Source organism: Bos mutus, chromosome 6 (assembly GCF_027580195.1).
Source record: "Bos mutus isolate GX-2022 chromosome 6, NWIPB_WYAK_1.1, whole genome shotgun sequence".
Lineage (NCBI taxonomy): Eukaryota > Metazoa > Chordata > Mammalia > Artiodactyla > Bovidae > Bos > Bos mutus.
In genome coordinates, this window is record NC_091622.1 from 90927460 (window position 1) to 90940643 (window position 13184).

Consider the following 13184-nt stretch of genomic DNA (forward strand, 5'->3'; position numbering starts at 1 on the left):
ATACACATGTACCCCAGGCTCCCTGTCCCACTCAGCTCTTCACAACACTGGCAAACAGATTTGTATCAACAAGTCAGTAGTAAGAGATTCTCTCTGTAGTGGGATTGACAGGACCAAGAAAAAAGTAAGATAGTTTTTGGGTCCCTTAGTTAAAAATTAATACCTAACTATCTGCTGCTGTTGCTGCTGCTAAGTCCCTTCAGTCATGTCCGACTCTGTGCGACCCCATAGACGGCAGCCCACCCGGCTCCCCCCTCCCTGGGATTCTCCAGGCAAGAACACTGGAGTGGGTTGCCATTGCCTTCTCCAATGCAGGAAAGTGAAAAGTGAAAGTGAAGTTGCTCAGTCGTGTCCCGACTCTTAGCGACCCCATGGACTTCAGCCTACCAGGCTCCTCTGTCCATGGGATTTTCCAGGCAAGAGTACTGGAGTGGGGTGCCATTGCCTAACCATCTACTAGTTGACAAATCCTGTGAACCTTACCGAGTGCTTTTAATTAGTTTTTTAGGGCCTCAATTTTTTAATTTTTTAGGACCTCAATTTTAAATATGAATGGACAGCTAGTGATTAGCAAACAGTGAAGGAAAGCTCCAACATGAAAGACAGACATCAAAACAAACAGAAAAAAATAAATTTGAAGAAACAGCAATAATTCAGGTAACACAAGAGATTACTGAAAAACTGAAATTAATAGCTTTAAATGGAAATGAGAAAGTACCGCTGAATCCACTAAAGAACATAAAACTATATAAAGAGCAGATTTAAAAAACAAAAAAGTCTCCTGGAAATTAAAAAAAAATTATATTCAGAAAAAAAATTCAATAGGTATTTGGAAGACGGAGTTAAGGAGTCTTCCCAAAAGTTGGGAATAAAATACGAGGAGATAGAAATTGAAAGCCAAAATTAAAGAAGATTGGAGACTAAATCCAGGAGGCCTAATAGGTGACTTAACAGGAATTCCAGAAAGAACTGTAAAAGTGGAGGGAGAAAAGTTATCAAATAAATAATACAAGAAAATTTCTGAGAGGAAAGAACATAAGAGCGCCTATACAGTGAAGGGAAAAAGACCCCCGGCAGAGATCACCCAGAAATGAATACTAGGGATGAAGAAAGGACTCCAAAAGCTTTGAGAAACAAACAGGTCACATACACAGGCCCTGGAATCAAAACAGCACAAGAGCAGCAGCATTTTGTGTATCAATCAGATATAAATGAAGAACAAAGGTATTTTCAGACATGCAAGGTTTTAAAACACGTAATGAATGAATGCACCCTTTCACAGGAAACCGCTGCATTATACAATCCCCGCCAAATGCGGGTGAGGCTGTGGAACTAGAGGGACTCTCACTCGCTGCTGGTGGGAGTGTAAAATGGTACAACCGCCCTGGAAGACAGTTTGGTAATTTCTTACGAAACTAAACAGATTCTTACCATATGACCCAGCAATCATGCTATCTGTATTTGCCCAATGAAGTTTAAAACATATGTACACAAAAAACTGCACGTGGATGTTGACAGCAGTTCTATTAATAATTACCAAACCTTGGAAGCAACCCCAGTACCCTCCAGTAGATGAACAAACTGTGGTACAATGAATTACCGTTCCATGCTAAAAATAAATGACTATCAAGCCATGAACAGACATGGAGGAAGCTTAAATGCACATTGCTTAGGTAAAAGAAGCCAATGTGAAAAGACAACATATGGTATGAGTCCAACTCAGTGACATTGTGGAAAAGGTAAAACCAGGAGATAATAAAAGATCAGTGGTTGCCCGGTGTGGAAGGAGGATAAGGATCAGTAGGCAGAGCATAGAGAATTTTAGGAGAGGAAAGTGAAAGTACTGTGTATGATATGATAATAATGGATATGTATTAGCTCAGTTCAGTCACTCAGTCGACGTGTCTGACTCTTTGCGACCCCATGAATCGGTAATGACATTTATAAACACTAGTACAAATCCACAGAATAGTACCACACCAAGAATAAACCCCAAGGTAAACCATGAACTTGGGGTGATTGTGATGTGTCCATGTAGGTTCATCCTTGATAACACATGTATCATTAGAGAGAATGATGCTGATAATGGGGAGGCCGTGCATGTGTGGGGGCAAGAGGTATATGGGCAATCTCTGTATCCTCCTTTCAATTTTGGTGTGAATCTAAAACTTCTCTAAAAAATAAAGTCTTGAAAAAAAGAAAGCAGAAATACCAGACAAAATATGACTAGAAATCAAGAGAAACAATGGTTACAGTTCCACACGGGATTCAAACAATGGAGCTATAACACAGCAATTAAAAAAGTAAAGTTATTTAATAGTACGAGTTTCAGAAGGAAACAAGAGAATGGGGCAGAAAAAAACAATCAAAAATATAAAAGATACAAATTTCCCCAAATCAGTGAAAGATATCAATCCCAAATCCAGGGAGATCAGTGACTCACAAGAGATATAAAGAAGAATACAGATAGGCACATCACATTCAAACTGCTTAAACCAAAATCTTCACAATGGTCAGAGAAAAAAAATTACCTTCAAAAAAGCAACAGTAAGACTTAAACCTGACTTGTCAGTAGAAACAATGAAAACCTGAACCCAATATTTTATCAGTACAATGAATTCATTCATCCATTAGACAAATACGTACTGAATATTTACCACATGTTAGATACTTTTCTAGGTACTCAGAACACATCAGTGAACAGAACAAAGAATGTATATTACATTTAATGTGTAAAATTATATAATAAATATACTTATAATAACATTTTTAAGGGAAGAAATTAATTGTATAAAACAGGCTTAACAATCTATTCAGAAAATACACTTCACAACACTGGTGAAAGAAATCAAAGAGGACGCTAATAGATGGAGAAATATACCATGTTCATGGATTGGAAGAATCAATATAGTGAAAATGAGTATACTACCCAAAGCAATTTATAGATTCAATGCAATCCCCATCAAGCTACCAATGGTATTCTTCACAGAGCTATAACAAATAATTTCACAATTTGTATGGAAATACAAAAAACCTTGAATAGCCAAAGCTATTTTGAGAAAGAAGAAGGGAACTGGAGGAATCAACCTACCTGACTTCAGGCTCTATTACAAAGCCACAGTTTTCAAGACAGTATGGTACTGGCACAAAGACAGAAATATAGATCAATGGAACAAAATAGAAAGCCCAGAGATAAATCCACGCACATATGGACACCTTATTTTTGACAAAGGAGGCAAGAATATACAATGGATTAAAGACAATCTATGATCCAGCAATCCCACTGCTGGGCATACACACTGAGGAAACCAGAAGGGAAAGAGACACGTGTACCCCAATGTTCATCGCAGCACTGTTTATAATAGCCAGGACATGGAAGCAACCTAGATGCCCATCAGCAGATGAATGGATAAGAAAGCTGTGGTACATATACACAATGGAGTACTACTCAGCCATTAAAAAGAATTCATTTGAATCAGTTCTAATGAGGTGGATGAAACTGGAACCTATTATACAGAGTGAAGTAAGCCAGAAAGAAAAACACCAATACAGTATACTAATGCATATATATGGAATTTAGAAAGATGGTAACAATAACCCTGTGTACGAGACAGCAAAAGAGACACTGATGTATAGAACAGTCTTTTGGACTCTGTGGGAGAGGGAGAGGGAGAGGGTGGGGAGATTTGGGAGAATGGCATTGAAACATGTATAATATCATGTATGAAACCAGTCGCCAGTCCAGGTTCGATGCACGATACTGGATGCTTGGGGCTGGTGCACTGGGACGACCCAGAGGGAGGGTATGGGGAGGGAGGAGGGAGGAGGGTTCAGGATGGGGAGCACAGGTATACCTGTGGCGGATTCATTTTGATGTTTGGCAAAACTAATACAATATTGTAAAGTTTAAAAAAAAAATTAAAAAAAAAAGAAAATACACTTCATTATTGCTGTTAGAATTATAACTCAAGTTTTTAATTTAATAGACTCATGACTAGTACTTTTTCAGTGATGGATGAGATTCTTTATAATCAAGTATAGTCTATATATTAAAGAGCCTATCTTACTAGTCTGGCTTTTGGGTAATGAAAAGTCATGAAATTTCAGAGCTGATCCTTCAGAAAACCCTAGAGATGATCCATAGTCCAGACTCCTCGTTAGAGATGAAAAGGCACAGTATTATTTAACTCAATTTCCAAGGTCACACAAAGAAGTTAGAGACACATCTTAAGTCCCAGTGACTCCTGGTCAAATATGCTTTGTTGTTGTTCTTTGTCATTAAGTTCACTGAGAGATGGGTTTAATTTAATTTTTATTAAGGTAACATGCATATAGTTTTAAAAGTAAAATGATTTATGACACTTAAAAAGCAGCAATTTTCTTCCCTTCCTCTGCCCACCTCCAATTTCTAGTCTCCAGAGAGAACCATGTTTAACTTCTAATATTAATAATACTGGGCTTCCCTTGTAGCTCAGTCGGTAAAGAATCTGCCTGCAAAGAAGGAGACCCCAGTTTGAATCCTGGGTTGGGAAGATCCCCTGGAGAAGGAAATGGCAACCCACTCCAGTATTCTTGCTTGGAGAGTCCCATGGACAGAGGAGCCTGGCGGGCTACAGTCCACAGTGTCTCAAGAGGTGGACACGACTTAGTGACTAAACCACCAACCACTACCACCATTAATAATGTTCTTTTGTTTGACAAAAGAATGTTATTGTGTGACAGCTTATCAGTCATATACCTCGTGTACGTGAAAGGAGTCCATTTCAACTTGTTCATTCTACAGTGCATGCTTTATATTCAAGGCACAGGCAGAATAACTGGTAGGCTACCGGTGACCTTGTTGCTATACCTACAATAGGACTATCAACTAATGAAATGGATTTTCATGAGTGATTTATGAAATATGTCTCATTTCTTTGGAGCTGGAGCTGAATACTGGGTGCAAGGGATTAGTGGTACGACAAATACACATAACTTCAGAGAAGAGAAAATCTGAATTTCATACTGTGCATATTTTTTCCTAAGCTTTAATAGTACAAAAGGTTAAACTAAAAAAATTTCAAACTCTCTAATATTTTAACTAAAGAGAGTAACAAATTTAATATTAATAGAATCTTTATGATTATAAATAAGTCTACATATAGGTCATGAAGAGATAATATACAGCAAATCATTTTCATCTTAGTAAAGTACTACAATACAAATAATTTGCTTTTGGCATTTGAAGTGATGCTTATTTTAGCCATCTCAACATTGGCTTTGTACACTGAATGCTTATGATACAAAAATATCAATACAGGTTACTAAATAATTTACTTTAATAATTATTGTTTACATTAATATCACTATTTCATGTTTTGTTTTTTTCCTAGAGAAAATACCAAAGAAAGAAAAACCTTTCTGTTCACCTGGTCTGTATAAATTTAAATTCTAAAAACTGAAAATGTCATAACTATAGGTTTACTTTTTAAATGAAATTCTTCTCAATTATTTACATATTATGCCATTTGCATCACAAACTATAAGACAAGTGACTTACATGAGACAGGAAGCTGGCTGTAGACTGGGAAGATGGAACATTGGAATGAGAACGAGCAGCAGGTGATGGTTGTAGAAGGCGTGGTTTCACAGCAGAATTTGAGGTGTATCCAGGGCCCTGCAGTTCCTGGAAGACAGTATACATGTGAGCAAAATAACTGTCAACCTACAGCTGGAATTGTGAAATCAAAATGTATTTTTGCAAATAAATTTCAGTCTTACATGTTGAACCCCTAAAAAGTTGAAGCCAAAGTATTAAGCAAGATGCATGTTATTCTTTGGGGACTAATGCTGGGCTTAGCAAGAGGCCTTCACACTTGAGAATGATGTAAGCATTCCAGGTGGGAAGCGGCATCTCCAATCAGAGGCTACTACATTGGTTTTAACTCGGCCAAACACTCCACACCAGTTCTGACATACTACTGAGAAGGTTCCTCTCCAACTATGGGAAGGTATCCAGTATTGCGACTTTGAAGTATGTCTGCACTTCTAAAATATACTCAAAAAACAAATCTATTTCAGTGGAAAATGTACTATTTTTAAAGCACACCTGACTTGTCATGCAAATTACCTCATTTTTGCTATTCTCCAAACAAGTCAAACACGTTTGACCGCCTCCTGTATGCAAACCTCTGGTTCCCCAAGGTAAGTACTTCTGTGTTTCCTTCACGCAATATAAACCTAACATAAAGCATGATGCTTCAACGTGTTACTATATAGGAAAAGGATAGGTATAGTAGGTACAATGTATAGATTTTATAATTGTTAATATCAGATAATGTTAAAAGTACACTTGAAAGCATCTAAGATACATAAGAAAACCTAAAAGTATATCAAACCAAGGCTTAAGTTTTGCTTAAATAACTATTTAATGAAAACAAAAGACCTTACTTTTACATCCAATGTGTGTTGAAGCTTTAGGCGCACAGATTCTTGTTCCTGACGCTGTATTATATCTTGACATTCTGCAAACTGCAAAGATGCCTACAATCAAGCAACCACATGTGGTTTATCCTCCATTCTTCGTGCAATTTTATTTTATTAACGTATACATGCAGAGTCACCATCTCTTCAAGGAAACTTCCCTCCATTCCTAGCATAGTGCATTACATTTATCTATTTACTTATCTGTTTTATTCAGAAAACTGAGAGTTATTGGAGGTCATGTCTTTGTAGCCCCAGCATCTATATGGCGTTTAGTAGGTGAAGGATACGTAAAAGAATGAATGAACTACGGATGAAATGAGCAAACAGCTTTAGCAATGGTAAAAATATTTGCATAAAGATAACCACAACTGAAATTCATTGAGCCCATATATCATGTTCTAAGACCTAAGTTTGCATAGTTGGGAACACAGACCATGTTCTGTCACCACGGAGGCTCTGATGTCTCAAGAAGCAAGGACTAGTTTTGGTATACAGTATTTTCAGGTTTCCAGAGTTTGCAGGTGACACAAAGAGAGATTCCTCCTCTACAATATATGGCAAGGACAAATGTAGTGTCATCACTGATCTTCTCAGTCATTAAGCTGCATTCTCTACCTGCACTTTCTGAACTCCACAAAGCGCCACACATTAGTATTACTTCATCTTTTTATTGGTATCATTAACAGACTGTATTCTACCAAGTACTGAAGTCCTTCTTTGAAGGTAAATTAGACTGGTGGTATTTTAAATTATTCAGGCCACAGAGGATACCAGAAGCATCTCACATCTTGTATTTTACTGCTCTTATGTTCATGTTAGCAAAAAAAAAAGAGAAATTCTGTAAAAAGTATGCATCATGATTTGTTCTTAAAGCTCAGCCCTCTCTACAGGATACAGTTCTTCCTTGTGTGAGGTGACTGGGACACAATCCAATTTGACAGATTTGGTGTCTGTCAACATGGAGCTTTCCTGTTTAGTTGTTAACTACTGTATGTATTTAGTTAATAACCACCTTATCAAGAGCAACTTCCATATTAGCAACCTTTTCTTTCAATCGGCGCTCCTGAGATCGCAGGACTTCTAGTTCTCCGGCCATCTTGTTTTTCTCTGTTGAAACAGTACTCAATTCCTGGCTTAATTTTGTCTTCTCTTCTTTTAGAAAATGCTTCTCCTACAATTACACAGGAGCAAATATCAGAAATGATACGGCGATGTAGATACTGAAGCACACACATCGTTTCCCTTACCCTAGACGTGTTAATTTTGCGCTTCCACTATTCGCCTATTTGGAACCTACGGCAGGACGGGAGAAAAGAGTGGTGAACAACAAAGACACAGCAAATAAGTCCATGCAGTGAGTGTGTGTGCGTTCAGTGGCTTAGTCATGTCTGACTCTTTGTGACCCCATGAACTGTGGCCCGCCAGGCTCCTCTGACCATGGGATTTTCCCAAGCAAGAATACTGGAGTGGATTGCCATTTCCTTCTCCCAGGATCTTCCTGACCCAGGGACTAAACCCGCGTATCTGGTGTCTCCTACACTGCAGTCAAATTCTTTACCACTGAGCTACCAGGAAAGACCAGTGAGAGGTATAACAAATGTATGTGCATACTTGTCAATATTTAGCCTCATTCTGAAAAAGCACTGCAGCATTTTGGGGAAGGGGAAAAGCAACTGCTTTAGTTGCCCTCATTTTCTACATATGCTGTTTACCTTCTCATTGGCATTATGGTCAGTTCTATTGTAACTCTTCTTCTGAAACTGCAAGTCTATTCCAAAGACTGACTATTCCCTGATTGATGTATCAGGGAATATTTGAGCACAACACAGATTTCCCCTTTACTAATGCATGGTTTCATCTATGAGAAATACTAGGTCAGTGCAGAAAACAGCACCCAGCTAAGGAGAGTTGCACAGAAATACAAAAAACAAACATACACACTCTTCAAACAACTAGCTCCCTCAGTTTACCTTGTGTTATGAGCCACATCCTATGTCACAGAAAAACCTACCTTCTACCCCTTCTTAACAACTATCACACTGCAATTCTTCAATGCACACATTCACAAGCAAACTTCAGGTCATTTTAGGATAAAGGGCCATTCTAATTGTAGTATTTAGGTGTCTCTTAAGCATTTACCGTGTAAAACTGTGCTACCATTTTCATTAGGTTCCTACTTTTCTTTTGTCACTGATGAAGTGCATCAGTGTCGTGCTCCTAATCCCACCACTCCCACAAGTCCTGTGGTGGTTTTTGTTGCACGATTTTGCATAGTGTGATTTTAGGAACACAGTTGTTACATTAGAGTGGAACTGAATATGCTCTGCTTATAATCACTCTGTCTCTACCACGAGTATCTTCTTGCAGTTAAAATACTAGCTCTTGGACAGCTTCATGTAAGAAAATGAAATCAGAACACTTTAACAGCACACATAAAAATACATTCAGAATAGGTTAAGGACCTAAATGTAAGACCGGACACTATAAAACATCAGCAGAACACTCTGACATAAATTACAGCAATATCCTTTTCCATCTATCTCCCAGAGTAATGGAAATTAAAACAAATTATAACTCCAATGGCATTAAATGAATGGGACCTAATTAAACCCAAAAGTTTTTGCACAGCAAAGGAAATCATAAACAAAATGAAAAAACAAGCCACAGAATGGAAGAAAATATGTACAAATGATGCAATTGACAAAAGATTAGTCTCAAAAATTTGCAAACAGCTCATGTGGCTTAATATGAGAAAAGAAACAATCCAATCAAAAAATGGGCAGAAGACCTAAACAGACTTCTCTCCAGAGAGGACATACAGGTGGCAAGAGGCACATGAAAAGATGTTCAACATCTAATTAACAGAGAAATGCAAATCAAAACTATGACGAGGTAACACCTCACACCAGCAGAATGGCCATCATCAAAAAATCCACAATCAATAAATGCCTTAGAAGGTGTGGAAAAAAGAGAACCCACCTACACTCTTGGTGGGACTGTAAACTGGTAATTGCCACTATGGAGAACAATATGGAGGTTCCTTAAAAAACTAAAATTAGACCTATCACATAAGTCAGCAATCCCACTCCTGGGCATATATCCAGAGAAAACCATTGTTTGAAAGGATACATGCACCTCAACGTTCACTGCAGCACTGATTTACAATAGGCAAGATATGGAAGTAATCTAAATGTCCATCAACAGATGAATGGATAAAGATGTGATATATATATGCAATGGAATATTACTCAGCCATTAAAAAGAATGAAATAATGTCATTTGCAGCAACATGGATGGACCTGGAGATAATCATACTAAGTGAAGTGAAGTCACACAGAGAAAAACAAATGTTGTATGATATCACTTATATGTGGATTCTAAAAAAATGATACAAATGGAATTATTTACAAAACAGAAACAGACTCACAGACTTAGAGAAGGAATTCATGGTTACTGGTGGGAAGGGGTGGGGGGAGGGATAGATTGGAAATTTGAGATTGAATATACATACTACTTTCTTTTTTCTTTCTTTCTAAACTAATTTTTATTGGAGTAGAGTTGCTTTACAGTGTTGTGTTAGTCTGCTATACAGCAAAACGAATCAGCCATATGTATACATATATCCCCTCTTTTTTAGATTTCCTTCCCATTTAGGTCACCACAGAGCACTGAGTAGAATTCCCTGGGCTCTACAGTATGTTCTCATTAGTTATCTATTTAATGCATAGTATCAAAAGTGTACACAGGTCAATCCCAATCTTCTAATTCTTCCCACCCTCACCCCTCCCCCTTGGAATCCATATGTTTGTTCTCACTGATACATTTAAAATAGATAACCAACAGAGACCTACTGTATGGCACAGCGAATGCTGCTCAATATTATGTAATAATCTAAATGGAAAAAGAATTCGAAAAAGAATGCTGCTGCTGCTGCTAAGTCGCTTCAGTCGTGTCCGACTCTGTGTGACCCCATAGACGGCAGCCCACCAGGCTCCCCCGTCCCTGGGATTCTCCAGGCAAGAACACTGGAGTGGGCTGCCATTTCCTTCTCCAATGCATGAAAGTGAAAAGTGAAAGTGAAGTCGCTCAGTCGTGTCTGACTCTTAGCGACCCCATGGACTGCAGCCTACCAGGCTCCTCTGTCCATGGGATTTTCTAGGCAAGAGTACTGGAGTGGGGTGCCATTGCCTTCTCTGTGAAAAAGAATAGATACATGTAAAAAATAACAAAAGAAGACCAAGGAAGAAAATAATAAAAGAAAATAAAATTCATTCCAGAGAAGTTATTAAAAAAAAAAACCACTAGCTCTTTCAAGGTCCTGCTCAGATGTTCCTTTGGGAACCGTCTCCTCATTCTCTCAGTTAGGAATAACCTCTTGCCTTGTTCCCACTGTACTTTGTATCTCTGTGTCTTACTCTGTGTTGTAGTTTACTAATGAGTAAACACACTGGCCTCCCCCACTCCAAGGACAGGGACTCACCTTGTTTGCATTTGTCATTGCCTCTTCCAAAAATTGTATCTTGCTCTGAAGGGCATCTATCTGACCTCTTTTAGCTGTAATTTGTTTTTGCATCCCCATTGCCACTTTCATAGCTGGGGGAAAAAAAAAGGAACTAAATTGTGTCTTAGTTTTTAAAGTTTCTAAATTTTGAGAGGTGACTATAATTTGATGTTCAAACACTATGAAAAGGTGTAAGATTCCTCTAAGGCACCTGGATCACTTCAAGAAAGTGTTCACAAAAGATTTCACAATATTGGGATACAACAATTTTCAGCAATTACTCAGGGGTTTTGAGCTGAGAAACGTATGTAAATGCTGATGTTCTGTGATTCCTTGCTAGAATTAACTTTATTGACCATCGTAATTTGCCATATCTCCAATGGTAATAAATAATACTGACCAAATTCATACTTACACATATAGGAAATATATACACAAAATATATAGTCATACAATGAGAAATGTAAATAGAATTTTTACTAAAATAACTTTCTAGAAACTCATATATAAAATACCACATAAGACATCTACTATCATTGATCTTTTAAAAGATTCCACTGATAACACAAACCATTCAATTTCCATTGTCATGGGTATTGCCATGTACTCAGAACTCACTATTGTTTCAAAAGTCAAACTGGCCATATAAGCATATATGTGATTATTTTACTGAAACTGGTGACAGGATGAGAAGGTTCTAGACAGGAGGCAAGGCCCTGAAGACTTAAGACATGGCAGGTCACTGAGAAGATAAGTAAAGCTCACCACTGTTTGGAAATTCAGTCTGAGATCCTATGTTGTTTCTTAAAACCAGCTGAGAAAAGAGGTTTGAAAATGCCACTGCTTTTGAGTTATGTCCAGCTTAGAGGTTAAAAAGAAAAAGAAAATGTGGCATTCTTTAAAAACAAAGTATTGGAGCATGAAAGGTCTGACTTCTTGCTAACAAGATATAGTTCCTGTAGCTAAACTGTCCAGACCAGGGTTAATACAGGCACAGTTCACTGGTTTGTTAATAGAGCAAAAGTCTGGTATCATTTGCTCACCACTCTGAAGAATTCTGGTCTGATTAAGTGCATCATGCTTGGCCTTCAAAGGTAATTTTCTTAATAAATTCTTTATTTTAAGATGATCCTAATTTGAGAGTGAATACAGGGTTACCTAGTTAATTTAACAACTGTAATGGGACTGGGGGAGTTGTGGAGAGGCCTGGAGCACATGAGGAGACTGTCTAGTGGATGGGGAGGTGGGAACAGACCCCAGATGGGCCTCTGGAGTGAGCTCTCCATACCCCACCATTTTGTTTATGTTTACCAGCAAAGACAGAGCTGAATCTCTGAGGACCACACAAAATGTGGACACTTCAAGAATTTCTGTGCCATCTTTGGGCAAGGGCCATGGTAATCTTTTCTGTATCATTCCAATTTTGGTATATGTGCTGTTGAAGTGAGCACAAACATAAATCTTTTGACATGAGAAAATATTAAGAAATAGAAAATGTAGTCTTTAGTTAAATCTTTATTCATATAGTCAGCTAATATAGCCATGTTAACAATGATAGGAATAATAGGAAATAGCAACTAACCTTCCTCTGAATTAACATGGGCAGCGAGGTGAAAAGGGAACAGGTGTAAAGCAGTGAGAAGGGACCCCTCATCCTAGCAGTTCAATTCCCAGGGCACCCTCCCATCTTCAACTCAGAGAAGGAGACAGGAATGGACAAACAGCCATAGGCACACAGTTTACGAAGATAGTAAACGTGAAAAAAGGGCTAATGAATGAAAATTATTGGTGATCTGTATTTATATCAACATTTCCTAAAAAACAATTAATTGGCATAGATGACACCACCCTTATGTCAGAAAGTGAAGAGGAACTAAAAAGCCTTTTGATGAAAGTGAAAGTGGAGAGTGAAAAGGTTGGCTTAAAGCTCAACATTCAGAAAACGAAGATCATGGCATCTGGTCCCATCACTTCATGGGAAATAGATGGTGAAACAGTGGAAACAGTGTCAGACTATATTTTTTTGGGCTCCAAAATTACTGCAGATGGTGACTGCAGCCATGAAATTAAAAGACGTTTACTCCTTGGAAGAAAAGTTATGACCAACCTAGATAGCATATTCAAAAGCAGAGACATTACATTGCCAACAAAGGTCCATCTAGTCGAGGCTATGGTTTTTCCAGTGGTCATGTATGGATGTGAGAGTTGGACTGTGAAG

General features: G+C 38.0%; 1 protein-coding gene and 1 non-coding gene across 11 annotated transcripts in view; both read right to left on the bottom strand.

Annotated features, from left to right (window-relative positions):
• Positions 1 to 13184, bottom strand: part of CCDC158 (coiled-coil domain containing 158) — an 83760-nt gene that overhangs the window by 28388 nt on the left and 42188 nt on the right. For 8 of the 10 annotated variants that reach the window (XR_011464525.1, XR_011464524.1, XR_011464523.1 and 5 more), the window contains 4 exons: positions 10946 to 11058; positions 7478 to 7636; positions 6430 to 6522; positions 5540 to 5665 (listed from right to left, as the gene is read on the bottom strand). Coding sequence is in view for 7 of the 10 variants with exons in the window: in XM_070372537.1 (XP_070228638.1) it covers positions 5540 to 5665; positions 6430 to 6522; positions 7478 to 7636; positions 10946 to 11058 (491 nt within the window). In the remaining 3 variants the exon portion in view is untranslated. The remainder of the gene's footprint in view (positions 1 to 5539; positions 5666 to 6429; positions 6523 to 7477; positions 7637 to 10945; positions 11059 to 13184) is intronic. The other 2 variants (XM_070372533.1, XM_070372532.1) reach the window with 2 other exon arrangements.
• Positions 12311 to 12417, bottom strand: LOC138988367 (U6 spliceosomal RNA). Its single transcript, XR_011464669.1, has one exon. It is a non-coding gene; the product is annotated as a U6 spliceosomal RNA (small nuclear RNA).